The sequence below is a fragment of the Phycodurus eques genome, chromosome 1, assembly GCF_024500275.1.
Source record: "Phycodurus eques isolate BA_2022a chromosome 1, UOR_Pequ_1.1, whole genome shotgun sequence".
Classification (NCBI taxonomy): domain Eukaryota; kingdom Metazoa; phylum Chordata; class Actinopteri; order Syngnathiformes; family Syngnathidae; genus Phycodurus; species Phycodurus eques.
The window spans coordinates 1,097,647-1,118,292 of record NC_084525.1 but is presented as its reverse complement, the minus strand read 5'-3'; the positions used below and the strand labels follow the sequence as shown (position 1 = coordinate 1,118,292).

General features: G+C 46.5%; 5 protein-coding genes across 5 annotated transcripts in view; 3 read left to right on the top strand and 2 right to left on the bottom strand.

Annotated features, from left to right (window-relative positions):
• Positions 1–675: 675 nt before the first annotated feature.
• On the top strand, positions 676–6,174 carry LOC133399656 (vesicular inhibitory amino acid transporter-like). The gene is made up of 2 exons (XM_061671352.1): positions 676–1,505; positions 2,222–6,174. Exons 1-2 carry the CDS (start codon positions 1,113–1,115, stop codon positions 3,407–3,409), a joined length of 1,581 nt encoding a protein of 526 aa, XP_061527336.1. The 5' UTR covers positions 676–1,112; the 3' UTR covers positions 3,410–6,174.
• A 1,192-nt stretch (positions 6,175–7,366) lies between these two features.
• bpifcl (BPI fold containing family C, like) lies at positions 7,367–12,365 on the top strand. Its single transcript, XM_061671339.1, has 15 exons — positions 7,367–7,607; positions 7,986–8,100; positions 8,796–8,927; positions 9,097–9,252; positions 9,331–9,394; positions 9,704–9,764; positions 9,873–9,964; positions 10,033–10,209; positions 10,316–10,375; positions 10,441–10,608; positions 11,229–11,296; positions 11,369–11,411; positions 11,490–11,553; positions 12,009–12,085; positions 12,153–12,365. Exons 1-15 carry the CDS (start codon positions 7,508–7,510, stop codon positions 12,237–12,239), a joined length of 1,464 nt encoding a protein of 487 aa, XP_061527323.1. The 5' UTR covers positions 7,367–7,507; the 3' UTR covers positions 12,240–12,365.
• A 318-nt stretch (positions 12,366–12,683) lies between these two features.
• On the bottom strand, positions 12,684–16,206 carry LOC133399637 (PRELI domain containing protein 3B-like). Its single transcript, XM_061671313.1, has 6 exons — positions 16,065–16,206; positions 15,017–15,185; positions 14,852–14,941; positions 14,560–14,630; positions 13,921–14,023; positions 12,684–13,815 (listed from the first exon to the last, which is right to left on the bottom strand). The coding sequence occupies exons 1-6, from the start codon at positions 16,094–16,096 to the stop codon at positions 13,699–13,701; spliced, it is 582 nt and encodes a 193-aa protein (XP_061527297.1). The 5' UTR covers positions 16,097–16,206; the 3' UTR covers positions 12,684–13,698.
• Positions 16,207–16,868: 662 nt separating this feature from the next.
• Positions 16,869–19,281, top strand: atp5f1e (ATP synthase F1 subunit epsilon). Its single transcript, XM_061671327.1, has 3 exons — positions 16,869–16,976; positions 17,263–17,384; positions 19,141–19,281. Coding segments are annotated over exons 1-3 (156 nt in total). The 5' UTR covers positions 16,869–16,944; the 3' UTR covers positions 19,143–19,281.
• Positions 19,282–19,976: 695 nt separating this feature from the next.
• Positions 19,977–20,646, bottom strand: part of si:dkey-11f4.7 (piezo-type mechanosensitive ion channel component 2) — a 34,575-nt gene continuing 33,905 nt past the window's right edge. Inside the window, exon 57 of the mRNA XM_061680128.1 lies at positions 19,977–20,229. Within this exon, the coding sequence (XP_061536112.1) occupies positions 19,977–20,229 (253 nt within the window). The remainder of the gene's footprint in view (positions 20,230–20,646) is intronic.

The window sequence follows — 20,646 nt, the reverse complement described above, 5'->3', positions numbered from 1 at the left end:
GTCTTCGTTTTCGCTTTTATCGCTCGCAAGTGAAGGCGAATCGGCTCAAATGACAATCGTCGTTTGGTAGAAGCGAATTCAATTGTTCGCGAAGGCGCAAAATGAGCGTTAATCGAGATTCGCATATGCACATATTGGGCAAAAAAAGAAGTTGAATAACAGCGCATGTCGCCTATCAGCAAAGCGGAAATTGGCAGAAATTGGAGCGCGTGTTCGAGGATCGCGCGCGTTAATGAAAAGCGACGTCGCTTTGATTCAAAAGGAACCGTAACGCATTTCAGCATTGCGCACCCTTTAAACAAACGACGGCAACGCGGAAAGTGATCACATGCTTTCTGCCAAACGTTCGCGAGCGCAACTGTGCACCGGAAGGGAAGCGCAGGCCTGGATTCAAATATCATAAAATGTGCTATTCCTAAAAGAGTTCTAAGCATGCCCGTGGAGTTAATTCGCCTATACAATCAAATACAGCGCAAGAGACAATAATAATCCGAACAAATGTTATTTATTTAGATAGATATATAAGAATAGACTGAGGTGCCGCCATCCATTTTGCTCCAACACTGACAATTGCGTTTTGGGTTTTTAAAAAATTACCGTCCACGTGATTTGTCGTGACTGACCTGACCATCTCTCTCTCTCTCTCTCTCTCTCTCTCTCTCTCTCTCTCCTTGTCCTCTCGCGACGCAGTCGCCCGTCCCAGCGCTGCACCAACACGCCATTAAATATAGGCCCCTATATTTCATATTTTTCCGTAGTATTTGACTTATTTTTGGGACAGATGACGACATCTTTTCAGTTGTTCTTTATTTTGACATAAAGGAGTTTTAGTTTTTGTTTGTTTGTTCTTCTGGGAAAAAAAAGGGTGGACAATGGACGAGCGAGCCAAGAAAATCGGCTGAGGATTTTCTTTGCGTGTGTGTCGGCTTTGGGACTTGAGGACAACAGGCATGACTTTGCAGCATCCGCAGCACTGAACCAAAATTCCCCAAAAACAAACAAAACAAAAAAAGAGAAAGGAAAGGAGGCGAATACTCCAGCATCTTGCGCTCTTTTCCCCCTCGACCGCGAGGCCCTCCCGTTTTCTGGATTAAATCTTTGGAGCAGAAAAGATGGCTCACCTGATCCGCCACAAGCTGACCAACAAGCTGACCAACGCGGCCCACGCGGTCTCCAACAAGTCCCAGGCCAAGGTCAGCGGCGTGTTCGCCCGCCTCGGCTTCCAGGCCGCCACGGACGAGGAGGGCGTGGGATTCGCCGAGTGCGACGACCTGGACTACGACTACAGGCGAGGCATGCAGATGGACGTCCTCCAGGCGGGCGGAGAGGGCGGAGAGGGCGGAGAGGGCGGCCCGGAGGACGGGGACAGCCACTACCAGAGGGACGGCCCCGGCCCCGGCCCCGGCCCCGGGCCTCAGGCCCTCAAGACCGCGGGGTCGCAGGATGAGGACAAGCCCAAGATCACGTCGTGGGAGGCTGGATGGAACGTCACCAACGCCATCCAGGTACATCGTGTGTTTGGGGCGGGGCGGGTGCTGCGCGGTTAGGCCTTCAAGAGTCACCTTGAACACATTCGAGCGGAATGCATCATCCTCAACACGCGATTTGGAAATGAATTCGAATTCTATTCTTTCCAACCCGTAACACGAGTGGGCGTTGGGCCGCGAGAAAGCTGCGCGAATCCTCTCAGCCAATCAGCAGCAACGAATAATGCAAATAAGGGCAGAAAAAACAACGTGATGTCATATAATTCGGCACAATACAATCCTGCTGAGCAATTTGAAATCAAAATGCTTTGACACATAAAACAATGACGCTCATCTTCTGCACACACACTAGATAAATATTGCAATGCACCATAACAGCTAATAAGAAACGAATAACAACAAACCAAGCAGGCCTTATTATTATTATTATTATTATTATCATTGCGGAACAGCGTTATAAGTGCATCGGTTGCAATTAAATGATCAAGCTCGGCGAGTGCAATTATGTAAATCCTGTTTAACACCCCCGAGGCCCGATTTCGTTTAGCAAAGAACATCGTAAATAAATGTGCACACCGACGGGAAACAATTCGGAGTCCGTCGCACAATGACATGAAATGCAAATAATTGGACTCGTCCTGGGGTTGCGCTAACGCCTCGTGACGTCATCGCAGCATCCAGCGTAGCGTTCCGATTACGTAAAGCGCGCGCGTGTCCGCTTGTGTCGCCCGCAGGGCATGTTCGTCCTCGGCCTGCCGTACGCCATCCTGCACGGCGGCTACCTGGGCCTCTTCCTGATCATCTTCGCCGCGGTGGTGTGCTGCTACACGGGCAAGATCCTCATCGCGTGCCTCTACGAGGAGAACGAGGACGGCGTCAAGGTGCGCGTGCGCGACTCCTACGTGGACGTGGCCAACGCGTGCTGCGCGCCCCGCTTCCCCGCGCTGGGCGGCCACGTGGTCAACGTGGCGCAGATCATCGAGCTGGTGATGACGTGCATCCTGTACGTGGTGGTGAGCGGCAACCTGATGTACAACAGCTTCCCGGGGCTGCCGGTCTCGCAGAAGGCGTGGTCGGTGGTGGCCGCCGCCGCCTTGCTGCCCTGCGCCTTCCTCAAGAACCTGAAGGCCGTGTCCAAGTTCAGCCTGCTGTGCACGCTGGCCCACTTCGTCATCAACGTGCTGGTGATCGCCTACTGCCTGTCGCGGGCTCGGGAGTGGGCGTGGGAGAAGGTCAAGTTCTACATCGACGTCAAGAAGTTCCCCATCTCCATCGGCATCATCGTGTTCAGCTACACCTCGCAGATCTTCCTGCCGTCCCTGGAGGGCAACATGCAGAAGCCCGGCGAGTTCCGCTGCATGATGGACTGGACCCACATCGCCGCCTGCGTCCTCAAGGGCCTCTTCGCCCTGGTGGCCTACCTGACGTGGGCCGACACCACCAAGGAGGTCATCACGGATAACCTGCCCAGCGCCATCCGCGCGGTGGTCAACCTCTTCCTGGTGGCCAAGGCGCTGCTGTCCTATCCGCTGCCTTTCTTCGCCGCCGTCGAGGTCCTGGAGAAGTCGCTGTTCCGAGACGGCGGGCGGGCCTCGTTCCCCGACTGCTACGGGCCGGGCGGCCGGTTGAAATCGTGGGGCCTGGGGCTGCGGGTGGCCCTGGTGGTCTTCACCCTGCTCATGGCCGTCTTCGTCCCCCATTTCGCCCTCCTCATGGGTCTGACGGGCAGCCTGACGGGCGCCGGCCTGTGCTTCCTGCTGCCGAGCCTCTTCCACCTGAAGCTCCAGTGGAGGAACCTCCTGTGGCACCACGTCTTCTTCGACGTGGCCATTTTCGTCATCGGCGGCATTTGCGCCATATCGGGCCTCATCCACTCCATCGAAGGGCTCGTAGAGGCGTTCAGGTACAATATCCATGACTGAGAGCTTTTCGCCGACGACCTTTAACCCCCCCGACGCCCCGCTCCGCTCCCCGCTCTGTGGGTCACGACGACGAAGAAGCCCGCGAGGAGGAGCATGTGTGTGAAATCGTTTTTAATTTTGCCTTTGTGAAAACGTGCAATAATAAACTCTGCAATCATAGTATCCAATAGTCTCCGACGGTAACGTCGCGCAGAGGGGACGCGACCTCCTGAAGGGGGCGTGGCCAAAGATGACAAAGGGTGAAACACGGCTCAAAGCACAAGCGTGCGCGTGGTGATGTTTGGGCCGAGCTGGGAAATACGTGGACGAACAGTGGACTTTACGTTCTACGACGGGGGGCCTCGATTTACGACGGCGTTCGGTTCCTACGTCGGCGACGTCACCCAAATTGGGATGTAAGGCGACGGAATGCGCCGTAGGCTGTTGCTAACCGGGGACGGAGCCGGGAATTTTTCCAAATGAAATTGTCGACCTGAGTTTGGGGGGGGGGGGGTGTTGCTCAGTATCTTTAGAGTGGCCACGCCCACCCTTGCCACCCCCTGGCTCCGCCTCCTGTTGCTAACCTATGCTAAAGCTAAAGCACGCCTGAAGTCACAATTACAGTAAGTACTTTTATGAAAGACACTTCTCGGCCATAAATATGAAACAGGGATGTCCGAACTATGGCCCGGGGCAATTTATGGCCCGGCGTCCATTTTGTAGGGGCCCGCGACATCTACTAACAATTTCCTTTTGACAGGGTCCACAACCCTATTTTAACACAGGGATGGGGCTGGGGTTAGGGGGCATCATGAAAAGTGTGTGTGTGTGTTTGGGGGGGGGGGGGGGGTTGGGACACCCACCCACCCACCCACCCACCCATAACCGCCACTACGACTAATAATCCGTCCCCGTGCTACGTGTCAAGGTCCAAATTGTGAACATATCCCATTATTACATTAGAGAGCTTCAAGGTGCTCTAAATCTTGCTCATTTTGGTTCTGAATGTGAAGTAGCGGATCGAGTCACATGAATCGCGTTTAACATAAAGCTGTGATGCAGCGGTTTTTCAAAATACCCGCAGTATATAATTGCTGGATGGACGGGTTTGAGCAGGTTTCATAAATGAAAGTGGCCCTGAAAGCCTTCCATTTTTTGGTAAGCATCCCCCATACGAGAAACGTTGGACTCCCCGCACGTAAAACAATCGAACGAAACAGTAAGTATACTGTTGCGCTAACTACGTAGTATATCGGAACCGGCGTAAATGGAGGCCCTCCTGTACTGCTATTTAAGCTGCTATAAGGGAAAGTCCGCACGAACACGTGTATTTAAAAGCAACTAACTGTACGACTGTACGAAAATAAATCTTCTCCCCCTTCGATGACACATACAAGTGGATGGAGAAGGCAGCCCTTTTCCTGCTGATTCGCAATCGTAAAAATATCGAACAGGTTTAACGTTTACGATGGTCGGCCCGACCGGTTCGCGAGCAGATCGTGGAGGAAAACTGTCAGTTAACACGTCCCACACCGCAAGATGATCAGCGCAGGAAAATATTTCAGAAACATCCGAGAAGCGGGCCTTTGCTGACTTGGATCACGAGTGCAAGATGATCCAAATTGGCCCGATTATCTGGCACGTGTTTTTCCCCTGAAATATTCGGTGTGACTCACTTGTTCGGGAGGGGCAATCGACTTCAGGCTGTTCCGCCTCATAGTCCGTTCTTTTGGGAAAAAGAAAGAACAACAAAAACCAAGCCAAATTTGGAGATATGCCCTTTTCATTGTACAGTGACCAAATACTCAACAACCTCAACGAGTACGTCGCAAATCACCCGCGCGCCTGCCATTGCACAGAACGAAGCCCACTTCGGCGAGGATATCCCGTTAGTTTTGCTGTTTTGAAATGACATGACATCGCACAATCGTGAGGTATTATCTGTCTCTATGCAAATGATCAAAACTAAATTCTGGAACATCTCCAGCCTGGCCAGAGTTCGCACGAGGGCACAAAAAAGCCTTCCCCCCCCCCCTTGTGTGTGTTTTGAATACCTGTAATCGTGTGGACGTTGCCGAAATCTAAAGTCACCTTTCCACTTTAAAGTCCAGTCCAGTTGGGTCCACCCCGTACTGTTTGGAACGATAAATCCCGATCTGGATTCCGTGTCCACTTAGGGAGCGTGAAAGCGGTTATGGTGACGTCAGCTACCTACGAAGTGTGACATCGCGAGGTCGCCAAGAAGAAGGCCACACAACGGCGGAATGTCTTCGAGCAATTTAAGCAATGACACAACACAAGGCATCGAGTTCTCCTCCTTTTAGTCGCATCCCACTGTGGTGTATTGTGCCATCTATTTTGGTACCCTTTAACAACTTTGGGCAATAGTCACACTCCAAATAATGAACTGAACGGTGTGGTAGGAACGGGCAAGCGCCCTTCAGTCGAGGTGCTGCGCTTTCAAAAAAAACAACCCAAAAAAAACATGGATATCTTCGGTGTAGTTGTTTGTTGGAAATACTTTTGTCAGTTTGTTCGGTGCTTTTATTTTTCCACCTGAGTAGAGCTCGTCGGTTTGTTCGTTTTTTCTCGGTGTTGCCGATGTTATGCTGGATGGAGTGAATTTTGACGTGCAAGCAAATGGGTCCTTCTCGTGTCGTATGCGAACAGTGTTTGTCGGACGATGTTCTCTCCCTGTTGAACCTGTCAATTGTGATTAAATGGAACTAATCGTGGTGCGTGAGACAAAGACTATTTGTTGAATCGAGCGATAAATAAATGGAATATTTTATGGCTGCCGATTCTGTTTCCTTTCCCACGGTGGGCCTTAAGTTGCGTTTTATTCGGAGCGCGAAGGCATCCTCGTTTTTTAAACAATCCTCCGAGCAGTCAAAGAGAACATGCATTGAAACGCGTTACACGTGCTGCAACTCCAAATGAAAAGAACCTTGAAGGCCATTTCAAGAGGCCCCGAAAATAACCCAACAAAAGAATATCAATGTTCCATGGAAAGACAGTGGAGCCACATTTGCAAGACACAGGGGGCAACGCGTATTCTGCGCCCGCTGTTCCTCCTGCAGCTGTAAATGACTTTCCAGCCGCCGCTGGGCTCCAATCAAACGGACAGTCATGGAGGGCATTTTTTTCAAGGGCAATACAAAGGAAAGTGCAGACTCATTTTGGCTGCGGGTCACATCGTAGTCATGGGTTACGGTCACGAGCGCCAACACATATACAGGAAATGTACAATTGCCTCATGTTATTACATATACTCCAAAAAACGGACGACAAACCAGAAGCCAGTCAAAAGTTGTTCATTCCGTTTATTTTGAAATGGGGATCGGTCACCCAAATGTTTGCAATCAACGTTCTATAAAAGCGAAGATGTTGTTATTTTAGCAAGAGACATGAAGTCGACGCACTTGATTTGCTTTCGTAATATGGATGTGGCGGGCCGGTTGTGGCCCCCGGGGCCTTGAGTTTGACACCGGCGCTCCAGATGATTTCGCACGATCGACGTATTTTAGAATGTGTATCGCTTTGGTGTTTAACCACAGTAGCTAATTGATCATCGAAAGCACCCGATTCTGAGTGTCGTGCATCATTTTGATGAGCTTAAACAAAACGAATGCTCCCTAAAGCTTACGTTTAATAAGCAAAGTGACATTTACATTTGTACGTTTATTCAATCAATGTTGTTGTTGTTTTTTTGTTGTTGTGTTTTTTTCGCTTGTGGACTACATTTATAGATTTATCCGTTTTCTACACTTTTGGTCTTGGCTCAATTTCTAAGCCATACAAAAATGGGTTCTTCCTCCAGAATGTGACTTTTGGGGACCGGAGAGTCTTTTGTGATGTTTTTCTTGAAGTTGGAATATTGATTGTATGTAACACAAAACACTGTTGGTGAGATGACGAAATGGAAAGTTAGAAATGTGAGCCAAAGTTTCCGTTCTATTCAGCAGACAAAGCGTCGTCGTATGTCATTTGAAGTTTCACTTCTCCGTTTTCAGTTCGTAACGGGAAGCTGCGACTTCTGCCAGGAGCCGATCTTCAAATGAACAACAACTATCGGCAAATTCAGTCTCTTTGCAGTTATTATCACGTCGCTGACGCAAAATGCTTCCAAACGTGCTAATATTGCTCGCGCTCATCTTTTGCGCCTGTGGACAAAATCCTGCAATACGAGTCGTCGTGACCGACAAAGGACTTCAGTATGGTAAGGTGCATCGGATGTTTGCTAATACGTTTCAATCTCTCCTTTTAAAGGTGACATAGTTACGGAAAATGGACTTTTAATGGCTTGCATACAAATAGTCGCGTCTCCAGAGCGCCTGCCGATCAATAATATGCAACGCGTTCTATCAATCTTTGCAAGTGATCATCGCGGCTACAGCCTTCCTAGGAAATCGCAATTTCTTATCACAGACTCGGGATCTTTTCTGCAAGTCAGGAAATGGGGTGCGTAAAGTGTATTTTGCTGAAAGCGGGTCGTTACGACAGCGGGGAACTGTTTTGAATTGTGGGGGGGGCGAAGAAGCGGTGTTCAAAGTCAAAAGGCTCGGTAAGGGTGTTGCGCATGTGCTGTCTCTCCCAGGAAGGCACGCGGTCGCAGGATGGATTCAAGACAAGTTGGAACTTGTCACGTTGCCCGACATGAGTGGTGAAATGCGCGTCGGCTTCCTGGCCCGCATCGGCTACACGCTTACAGGGTAGGTTGCTTTGTTGGGGGCTGGGAGCGAAAAACAACCGCGCTGCCGAGCAAACGGCCCCGTCGCCGCAAAACAGCACAGCGGACGATAGAACTCCAAAAAGAAAGGCCAATTCTTTTCTACGAGTCTTTCAAAAACCATTTCGAATGCAAAATGATTCGGATGCCAAACCGTCCGGCATTGAAAAAGTCCTTCATTGCGAATGGGAGAATGAACAAAAGACGCTGCACTTCAAAGGCAAGCATTTTAGCAAGCGAGCCGGGGGGAAACAAAAAGTGGCGGAATCTGCAGCAGCTCGGCTCTTTGCGGCCCAGCAAGGCGCAAGTATTCCATCCTAACGATTAAAGATCATTTCATTGAGTCATCAATTATGATGCCAATTCCTGACCAGAACGATGGAAATTCCCTTCAAAAGTGAGCTGACGTGTGCCAAATAGATTTCTTCCGGAGGTATTTAAGCACACTGCAGGTGCAGGCCAGGGAATGTGTATCGGTCAAGTCAGATATCCTTAAGTCTCATTTCATTGAACATATTATGGATCAGTCAACACAAATGTACATGATAAGCTGCTGTGCTACATTTGCGCTATTGCAATGTCAGCCCTAACTTGGTCGGAATCGCAAAAATCGAAACGATGCCATATGCTCGTGCTGGCGGATCAATACAAGCCTCGTGTCTCGCTCGCCTCTTCTAGCATCACCATAAGAAAGTGCGACTTTCCGGAACCGTCCGTCGAGTTCTACCCAGGCTTCTCCGGCTTGAAGACGTCCGTGGCGGGCCTCGATGTTGCGCTCGCGGGAGGCTGGGAGGCCCACTGTGGATTCGTGTGAGTGGGATTCGTCGTCACTGCATTACCGTTGACACGATATATTGTACATTTGTATCACGATGTACACCGGCCGGCCACAATATGCAGCACATTGCGCCGCTCGGTTCCGGTGTGCGTGCGTTTACTTTGACGGTAAACTTCAAATATTGCCTTTTTGCCCTTTCAGACACGGAGGCGGATCTTTCGACATGGCCTCGTTCGGCGTGGGCCTGGTCTCTGTCGTGAAGCTGGGTCGGGACTCTGGCGGACATCTTTCTTTAACCGGCGTGAACTGCAACGCTCAAGTGGACCACGTCGACGTACGTTTCTACGGCGACAGGAGGTACACGCGCTCGGATCACGTGGCCCTCGTTTGACATTGGCGGCGAGATGTAACGATGCCACAATGTCGCGTCGACAGCTGGCTTTTCCGGCTTTTCGAGGAACGCTTCAAGGACCGCATCAGAAGTCAAATGGAGGCCACGGTGAGTGATTCTCTCCTTTTGTGGGTGTTTGTATCGACAATTCGCTGTTGTCGAACGCGCCGGTGTTTCTAACGCCAACCCCCCCAAAAAGAATCCCCACATCCCTTAACCTCTGATCCTAGAATCGCCCCTTGTCGACAGGTAACGTTAAGGTCAAAACAATGGCACGATGAAGAGGGCCTTTCTTTAGTTTTCCGGTTCTGTGTTTATCAACATTGATGAAGGCAAAGCACAAGACTCTCCCGGCACACCGCCAAACAGAAAGGTCGCAAAAAAGGTGGATGCACAGGTTAATTGTCATCGTTCCAGATTTGTCCCGCTGTGGAGGAACTCATTGCAAACCTGGAGAATCGCCTAGAGGACATGAAAGGTATTGCGGCGTGTTAGGCTCAAAGGTTTCACTTCTTCTTATCCCAAAAAGAATGTGAAGTCACCTCCAGGCGCTGGGGTGAAAACTAACCGCTCAAATGATTGAAAGTGAGCTTTCAGGTGAATGAAGACCTCACTCTGGACCTGCCTCTCATTGGCCTGCCCGAGGTTGATGCTTCGAGTCTTCACCTTGGGCTCAAGGTCGGCAAACATACATAAAGCTTGTTCTGTTACGTTAAACAACGGTTCATTTTGTACGCGTTTTGAAGGGGGAATTTTACAGTATCCAAAGTCCAGAGGAGCCCCCCTTTGAGGCCCGGCCTTTCGCCGTAGCTCAGCAGCCGGGTTACATGCTGTCGGTGGGCTTGTCTGACTTCACCGTCAACTCGGCCTCCTTCAGTTACTTCGCAGCTGGTTTACTGCAGGCTTTCATCAACGACAGCATGGTGAGTTCACCTGAGAGACCGAGGAGGAGCAGTAGCACTTGTTTTCTTCTTCTTAGTAAGCTTCGTACGACTCAGGTGAGGTGAAAACGTGGCTTTCTCTCCTCAGATACCTCCAGGGTCGCCTGTGCGCCTTAATACAACCTCAATGGCTCCCTTTATTCCACAGGTAATACGGTAGCTGTGAATACTCCCACCCCCCGTCGAAACGAACGCATCATTCTTCTTTTGCAGCTCCCCGAGATGTTTCCAGACTTGCCGATGGCACTGCAGATTTACGCCAGAGACGTTCCGGTGTTTTTCTTCCGCTCCGGTGCTGTCACGCTGAGCTCGCCGTGCGCGGCGAAGGCCTTCGTCATCCGGCCCGACGCCACCCTCGCCCCGCTGTTTCAACTCCACGTGGTGAGCGCAAGTCAGCGACGACCTCCGACACGATCTGGTTGTTTGTTCCGTTTAAATGCAAGGTAGCCCAAAGTCGCGGTGTGGAGCTTCTCTGGAGAACGCAAAAAAACGAGTCCACTATGATTCAGGGTTCGGGTCACGTGGTGGCCGTCGTTAACGGTTGCGCACTACCTCGGGCTCTGTTAGTTGTGGTCTAATAACGGCTCATTCTTGTTCAATGGTTGCATAGGTTAACGAAATGTGTAAAAAAAAAAAAAAAAAAAAAAAAAACACAAACAATTTGAAAGGGGAAATGCAGTAGGCCTTATTCACTAACAGTTTCCAAATCTTTGAATAACACGTCTGTGGCATGCATTCATCAAAATAGCCAAAGGATCAACAATTCTATTACATTGTATTTTCTGGGAAGTCAGTTATAAAAGTTCATTCGAATTTGTTTCGTTAAAAACAAATGTCATTTGGGGACACGCTACTTTTGGGAGTGAAAAAGGAATATGAAAGTTCCTTTTTGCATATTCCGTTTAGAAATCACTGAGGTCCATTTAACGTCAAATGAACAGAGGTTAGAAATGAAGTAAAACAACAGCATCTGGTGGGACACCAACCCATCTTTCTTTCAGGACTCAAACTTCAGCGGCGAAGTGTGGGTCGCCGACGGACGGCTGAAAGGCTCCGTGTCAATGGACAAGTGAGGAAACGGTAACAGCGCCTGTGTCGAAAAGTCCAAATAATGTAATGAGGCGGCCTCTTTTCCAAACAGTTTCACTCTGAGTCTGGCCACAACTGAGATTGGACCCTTTAAGGTACCGGTACTGCTCCTCCACTGTTCACGTCATCCAGCATAAGGCCGGTTCCCTCATCGCTAGCGCTTCGCTTCGCAGACCGACGCTTTGGAAAACGTGACGCAGACCCTCATGGAGACGTCGGTCTTGCCGCAACTGAACGGTGAGGCGTCTCGTCTTTGGTTGCGTGTCTGATATTATGATCGAAGAGTAACGGCATGTGTGCTGTTGAACAATCGGTAGGTGACTTCTTGGTCTCACGACGGCAAAATGTGAACAGCACGACGAAGAGGACTGTTTAAATTGTGCAACAGAAGCCTGCAGATGACATATTCTACAATTTGTAGCGGAAGCGAATGAGGCCTCAGGCTATGTCCCTATTGCATTTTCCGGCTAATAAATCACATTTATAGTCATCCGCAGGCTTCTGTTGCACAGTTCATTTAGGTATGTTATCTCAAAATATTGGAATAAATATATTCTAACTGATTGAGATGTACCTGTAGATCACGAGCCATACCTTGCCCACCCTTGGTCTAACGAATGTTTTTGTCGGTTAAGGTCACAAAACGTGGGGTGGGGTGGGGTGAGTGGTCATTGATTGCATTTGCGTTGCAGGGAAACTTGCCACGGGCTTTCCTTTGCCACGAACTGTACACGCACAGCTGGTCAACCCATTTGTGAAAGTGGAAGAGGTAGGTACCAAAAGCAAATGGAGACGCGTTTGCTTGGGCTGAATTTTGCCTTTTCGCTTTCCAACAGGGATTTGTAGCTTTCTGCTCAGATGCCGAGCTGCTGAAGACACAATTTGAAATTGAGCACAATCTTGGCTCAATTTATTCAACATGATTCACGTATTATGATTTTCACGCCCAACCGCGGATTAAAACGCTTTTGTTCCATACGTCCGCACCTTGTGTAATCAGACTGCCGAAAATTGTGCAACAACTACAATAAAAAACATATTCAACTACAGACATGTCTGTATGACCAGTTTTTTGTTCATATTTTTTTACCTTGTTTGATGGTACCTTGTGTGTTTTGAAAGGAGTCTTTCCATCAGATCCATAATCGTTTCTTGAATTATTATAATGTATCCCATAGGACATCATTTGGATTTACTTGTTCTACTGAAAGCACAATTATGACTGTCGTCAAAATTGAAGTTAATGGTATATGCAAAAAAAAAAAAAAAAAAACATTTATGTTATGTAAGAAATGTTTAATGTTAAGTGCTAAGCTTTAAACAAACTTAGGAAGGCCTGATAAACAACAATGATCACTAACAGAAAGTCAATTTTACCACCGTCGTGAAACAATGGCATCACTTTATTTTGAAAAAAAAGTCAGTGTGTGTTTTTTTAGTTACAGGTTCGCATTCTTGGAATGTAACACCACCATCATATAAATAAACACACTACCGGCCGCTGTTATTCAAATGTTCCCCATTAAGAAAAGCATCGCAGTTGGTGAAAGGAACGACCGCACAGGTCGATGGCTGAGCACGACACACGCCTTCAGATTTAAATCAAACTTTGCAAAAGGCTGCTGTTAACAGATGTTCCACACCATGACAGTTAATAACACGGGGGATCGTATCTGGGAACACTTGCGACAAGCCAAAGTGAGAACGAAGGATGAAGCACGTTACTTCCACCGAGTGGCCAAAACATCGGAGAACGTGCCTCACGTTGTGGCCGACCATTGACCCTAAATAATAAAGATACGAACCGGAGCGCAAAATGAATTCACTGACTAGGTCTGCTCGACCATCCTTGAATCCTGTCACGCTCGAGCTGAAAGATCGCTCGAACACTCCGGCGAACGGCACCGCGGAATAAAACAGTCGAGGAATCTCGCCACCCTAACGGAAAACTACTACTCAAGTCCAAAGGCTGCGGAACACAGCTGCTCCGACCACACGGCGACATTTAGTTAAAGGATACCTTCCATCCTTAATCCATTTGTACATGTCGCATATTAATAAGAAATCAATGAGAATGCCGGGCGGAAAAGACCAACTAAAATAGTTAAAAGGACAAAGATTAGAAAATATATATATATATATATATATATTTTTTTTTCTTTCAATGATGGAAGGTGACCTTTAGAGATAGCTGTTTACAGTGCTTTAATGAAATGTTTGTTTAAAGGGTTTAAATCTCACACACAATCACATTCTCTCTGCACACACACTATACTTCACTCTATTAGAGACCCAATCACACACACACGTGGCGGCTGTAGTAATTAGGCTGTACTGGCTGACGAGGTGTCGCACCAGTTCATGACGGGCGGCGGCCCGCTATTATATGTCCGCAACCGCCGCCGCCATGGGCGCACGCACGGTGCCGCGAGCCGTCGCCGCCAGCTCCTCAATTTCCGTGTTTAACCGCCGGATGACCCACTCCATCGCTTCGCGGCCCTGAGAGCGTAACAAAAACGGGACAAAGGGTTCGGAAACGAGCAGGTGAGAGAGACAGAGAGAAAGGGGGGGCGGCGTGCCGGGAGAGTTGAAGGTCATCCTCACCTTGCCGGCGTTGACGGACATGGTGTTGGCCATCAGGCCCTCGAGGTAGCTGCTCAGACTGACACCTTTCACACTGATCACAGCCTCCTGGGTCAGCACAGTCCTGCTCATTGAGGGATTCCATGCTAATTAATTCATTAGCTCCATTTCAAATGAGCTGAATTATTTTTTTCTTCAACATTAAACACATTACCACACTCAAAAAGAAACCAAAAAAAAAAAAACCAATGACAAAAATTCAAGTTTTCAGTAAGTTCCAGCATTTGCGTGGCTGTGGACACACGTTTCTTGACCGGACTCTTGATCGTCTCCCGTTTCAGTTGACCTCTCTCTCTGCACATCATATACTTAAAATGCAAAAATCAAAGGATGACGTTTTGACATATGCGAAAGGCGGCTCTTCACTTCATCGCTTTATGGCAGAGAAAATAATGGAAGAGAAGTAATGAGTTTTGACTTTCAGGGACATTGTGCATCAATCACTTTTTGCCAGTAACTTCACTCATTATGTTGCTTATATACCGCATACATTTATGGCCTAAATCTTTTCCTTATTTTTGTACTTGAAAATTCCTGTTGCAAACTAAACAAATAGTGAAGGACAACGTATGACAGTGGAGACACGACATTCCAACGTACTTGTCGGGATCCCGCGGATGAGGCTTATACGTCAGCTTCTCGTCCACAGACACCAGGTTTGTGAAGGAGATCTGAAGAGACCAAACCAGTAGAAGTTACCCTCGGCCTTGAAGCCGAATGACAGAATCAACACGATGTTTCAAATAGAAGTGGGAAGAGGGCCTTGTGGAAAGTTTCTTTTCCTGTGCTTCATGAGTTTTCCTTTTGAATTGAACCGCTGCAATAGGTGAACGTTTTAACCATATTTCTAACTCATTACGATAGAATATCAGAGCTGTAAGTGGCTACTCACATTTGTAGATTTCAGCTCAAAGATCTTGTGTTCGGGGTCCACTACTGAATGTTCTCGGACATAGGTGTGTGTTCTCGTTAATCCAATGATCTGCAGGAAAATGAGATATCTTGTTAGAAAATGTTGAAGTTATCAATCAAACCGTTTTATTTTTTGGGCACTGACAGATTTGGCGATGGCGGGAAGACCCCACTCTGTGCTGAGCAGTCTTTTGCTGTGTAAGCGCCCCTCCGTGTCCACACTTCTGTCCAGAACATCCACACCAAACACACTGGGGTTCATGGGGTTGGGGTACTTCTGCATGGCGGCCTTGGTCACCGTCTCCCACGGGTGGCTGTTCAAAACATGTGGTACAGTATGTATAAAAAAAAAATCTTGAAAAAGAGGGGTTTGTTTAACCATCAAGTGACATCTCAACCACTCGGTAAAGGCTCCTAATTTTTTGATAAAACCAATGATATAGTTCATAACTTCCCAAAGGAAATATAAGATGGTTACTTGTATCGATTCATTGTTAACGCTACAGAGCATGACAGAGCTTCAGTATGTGGATGGTAGAGGAAAATATTCACTGTCGTCCATCACTTTTAATGTACAGTGTGTAAATTGTTACTGTCAGCTGTTGACATGTGTGAAACGCCCCCCCGCCCCCCCCCCCCTTTTTTTTATTAAATCTCAGCAGGCAGGCTGTTATGCAATAGTGGTTATGTCAGCGTCCAGGTTGATAAGTGATGGAAGTTAAAAAAAAAATCCTTTTACCAGCTATTTTGAATGGATATATTTGATGTCAAACGCATATATCTCGATAACTTAAAAGTTTTACGCTAGTAGCGCAAAGCTAACAAAGAGCGGTTAACTCTAGAGGCTTCCCTGCTCGAAGCTTCGTAAATATAACTATTAATAAGTACAAAGAGAGCTCCGGTGGTCATGGTAACAACACCAGCGAGCGCTTTGGATAACTTTGACGACCGAAGTTGCCAAACTTAGCTTAAGTGGCTATTAGCTTAAGTGGCTAACACTTCAAGCTATTTCAAGACACACACACACACACACACACACACACACACACACACACACACACACACACACACACACACACACACACACACACACACACACACACACACACACACACACACACACACATACACAAAAGCAGCGAAATAAACGCTTTTCGAGGAGTTATGAAAGTGCGGCAGACAGAAGCACTCACTTGAAAATGTGCTCTGACGCCCAGATCTTCATTTTTGACGGGAGTCAGAACTCGGGAGCAGCCGGGCCGGGCCGGGCCGTGCCGGGCCGGTGTGCCGCTAACTGGAGACGCCGAGGAAGGAGAAAGGAACGGGCCGTGCAGGGACGGAAAGGCAGAAGGGACAAACATTCCAAGTGGCCTCGACACACACGCGCGCGCATTTCCTCTCGCCGTAGATACCGTGATTACTCAACTAAAATTGTTTTTAAAATGTGTCTTTATGTTTTTAGTACTTCTAATTTTCAGTAAAATTGGAAAGTGGCCACTGTACTAATTGTAAAGCTTAGTATTAATATTAATATATGGGCTCCATGCTGATGCCAGCACAGCAACTCTGTACACCAGTTGACTAACATGCATGTGATACGGTGTTCGTTCAGTAAAAAAGTCCATAGATGTGCGTTTGGCTTCAATTTCTAATGCTGGGACAAATAATAATACCAGGTTATATTAAGATAGCAACTCACAGGTTCTTACAAGTGTTTAGACACTATAAACACTGCAACACTCATCGGTAGCACTCCCTTGCTCATTTCCAACACCCTGTCCTGTCTTGACCTTTTTTGTCCTCTCTCATCTTGTTCTATTGGTTAGTTGTTGCATGTCCTCACTGTTTTTTCTTTCTTTCAGGTTTGCCATTCCTGATAAATACTTTCTAAAAAGATTGTGGAGACATGAACAGGTAGTAATAGTCGTGATTTTAAACATCGCGGGACTCCCTGTTCAAGATGGCGGCCACTCTGCACGTCGCTCCCATGTCAACCTCTCGCCTGCGCGCGTTTAAATGACGTCATCACGACAGCGTCCGCCCTGCCCTTGAAGCGACCACAAGACTGGCAAGATGGTTGCATACTGGAGACAAGCGGGACTCAGGTAAAAAGAACAGGATTATTGTAACTATTCATATCACTCGTCCGTTTGTTTTGTTTTAATGGATGCAAGAATAAGTGTAGCGTTATGTGCAAGTGTTCCAGGCGTTAAGTTTTCACGGAGATGTGTGGTTAGCTACCATGCTAATGCTAGCTGAAGTTAGCGTGTGCATACATTCGCGTTTGACTTGCGCTGCTTGCTCCGCTGGCTATTGAAACCACGCGGTTTTCACCAGTTACGCGTACGTGTCGGCCTGTAGACAGATTGTGTGTATTTGTCCTCTGTGCAGCTACATCCGCTTCTCGGCTATCTGCGCCAGCGCGGTGCGGGCCGCCCTCAAGCCGCAGGTGAAAAGTGAAGCGATGAAGGCGGCCGAAGCCAGCGTCAAAATAGTCAAGCCCAAAACTGTCTGTAAGTGCACATTTCAATGGGACCGTCATTCGTTCATTACACTATTTTATTATTATTTTTATTGTTGGGGCAATCGAAGATAAAAAATAAAAAAAACAGTGGCGTTCCACCCTTAAATTTAAGTAAAAAAATGTCAAGGCACACCACCTTACAAAAATATAATGAAACAAGTATGAACACTGAAATACTGATCTGGTCTCAATTTACTTCCAAATTGCCATAGTGTGAAATTTGGGCCTTTTTAATTGAACACAAAGCTGTGACTATATGAAGAATGGCAACCTATGGACCCACATACTTATTGTAGCTTTCTGGCATCGAATGCAGTGGTTCTCCAACTTTTTACACCGAGTACCGCTGCATCAAACTCTTTGCTTGCAAAGTACCACCCCACCACGATGACCAAGGTTAAACTCCAGTAATGTAGTAGGCCCAAGTGTGCATCAAATACAAGAGGTTTTATTCATAGTGTATTTATTCATGTTGTGAATATTAACACCGTTTAAAGTAGGCCAGTAAAAACTACTTGAATTATTCATGCATGTATGTAAATGTCAAAAAGATATCTTGAACAGGCTGTATGGATAGCTGCAAGCTTCATTCTAATATGTTTGATTGAATTTGCTGCTTAGAAATGTACTTACTTCAGTGATTTTGCGCAGCCCTTGTGGTACACTTTGAGAATCACTGAAATGGAAGAGCGTTTTTGTTTTGCCTCTCACTGTACGTCGCTGGCATAGGTGTACTAAAGTTAGATGTGGAACAAATAATTTTCCGACTAATTAAAACTCATTGACTGCCAGCCTTCCCAGTTAACACGGATATTGGACTTCGAAAAACGTCAATGGCAGTAAATGTGTTTTAAGTGAAATTGGATCATTTCCCGGGACGCCACTTCTGATCTCTAGCGTCACTGTTGGGAATACTGTTCTATCAAATAAGTAGTTCTCCGTGTGGTAATATAGCTGATGGATCGTGATCATGATCTGATTGTGGCGGCTAACAGGCTAAAGTATCTTTACTGATTGCCTCTTACTAAGCTTCATGTAAACTACACTAATTAAAGATGAAAATCTAATTCATTCCTGTAGCCTTTTTTTGTATATAAAAGTATGGTTTGGCTCCAAAGGTAACTAAGACGATAGACCCATCCCCCCAAAAAATTGCAATAGGTGAATTTGCTATTATAGAAAAAGCAGGGGAATGTGGAAGTGACGGGCAAAACTAAAATGCTCAGTATGCTGTACATACTTTTGTGTCAAGTTAGGTGCCTTGGCTCAATAAATATTGGGAAACACTAAAAGAGAGTAACCATCATACTAGAAACCTCTCCCTAGAGGTATCAGTTTAACAATTGGTTTATTGTGAGGCGTTTATCTTTATTTACATATTTTGTTGTTGACAGTCAAAACAGTGCAATTGTTTTTAAGGTCTCATTTTTACACATATGTGGTTCTTGCTTGTATTCCTATTGAAATGTCTGTTTTAATTACCAAACCGTATTATGATGGTCAGTCTAGCTGTACAAATTTGTCTGTTTTCAAAATACATGCGAAGAAAAAAAAAATTCCTTCTGGACAAAATGATTTGATTTAGCATTAATACATTGCGAGGTCTTGTTTTTTTTTTTATAAATGCATTTAATACAAATTGCATCTTTTCAAGGTAAAGCAAGCCTGGATTTGTAGTGACCATTGCAGATTATTTTTCATATTCTGGAAAGATCTGGGTTTTACTGTAATTTCTGTTTCTGTAGGATGTGATCCCGTGACGTAGACCTCTTCTTCCTGCAACTGTCTGGGGGGAGAAGGACCAAGTGATGGTCAGAAGAGATGGGATAACTACAGAATGGCAATTATCTCCCTGTTATTTGTAATTAAAGTTATATTTAAGCGGATTCAAGCGATGATGGATCATTTTCTTTAATTTTGGTTTGAAATAGTTTTGCAAGTAAAAAAACAGCAAAAAGTTGGTGTCATTTTGGTAAAGTTTTTAACTTTTAGTGAAAATATGTCACACTTGCAGTTTGCAAAGGAAATCCAAAGCCAGAAGTAGTCAAGGCCCTCAAAAAGGAGATTTAAAACAAACAAAAAAAGAAACAAAACAATTCCTTTTAGAAATTCATGATGGACATTTGATTACATTTCCTTGATAAAGTGAAAATATTTTGTTTGCTGTGTATTTTGAAATGGCACAAAATACATAGACTTTTTGGATGATTACTTTTTCAAGACAATTCCACACAATATACAGAATCAAATGAATTAATTGTGTAGTTGATTATTATTATAGATATATATTAGAAATGCATGCAATCAAGCAGACATCCCTTCGTTCGTATTTCAGATTAATGATTGAAACACCTTCTGAAGTGTAATGACGTAATGTATCATGTGAACTTTGTGCAAGTCCCAGTTTGCTAATGGCAGCCACATACAGTATAGTCGGCACTCATAGACATCCATTGTTCTCTACTTAAGTGTTTTAAAACCGAGCCTTTAATGGCAGAACAGTTGACAGTTTTCTGCAACTTGTATCAAACGGCATCCATTGGTGGGGATAAGTCCACAGAAGAACAAGGAGGTTCCCCGTCTAGCCGTCCTTCTCTCTGGTCATCTTGATCATGGTCTCGGGGGATCTGTAGAGGAAGATGAGCTTCTCAAAGAGCGTCTCCTCCAGCGCCATCTCGCCGGTCTCGCGCACCACGAAGATGTCCGTGCACAGCTTGAGGACGCGGTCCACGCACGGCAGCTCCTCGAACATGATGGAGCGCGAGATGCCGTTGAAGAACTCCCTCACGAACTTGCCGATCACCAACACCACCGACATGTAGAGGCCCACGATGCTGCGGTGCGAGAGTTCGAAGTCAGTATTTGAAACCGCTTCACTCTCCTGTGAACGTTATGAACTAAACCAGTTTGGACTCGTGCAATTTTAGGTTCATCCTGAAAATGTGTCTTAGCGGGTTCGCTTAACCCTCCAGTTCCTGCGGAAAGTCCAATACTCCAAACCTGATGAATAGTTCACATTTGTACACATCAAACAGTTCCCGGTTTTATTGCAATGCTTCAGGATAGACACTATCTTTTGTCATCTTATTCTATGCCAGTATACGCAAATCATTACATCCGCCAACCCTTGAGCAACCGACAAAACTGACCGTGAGAAAAACATGGACAACGCAAATCCAATGCGGCAACTTTCAGAGACTGACCTTGGGACTTGTTGACACTCATTGCAAAACAAATTGATATTTGAAACT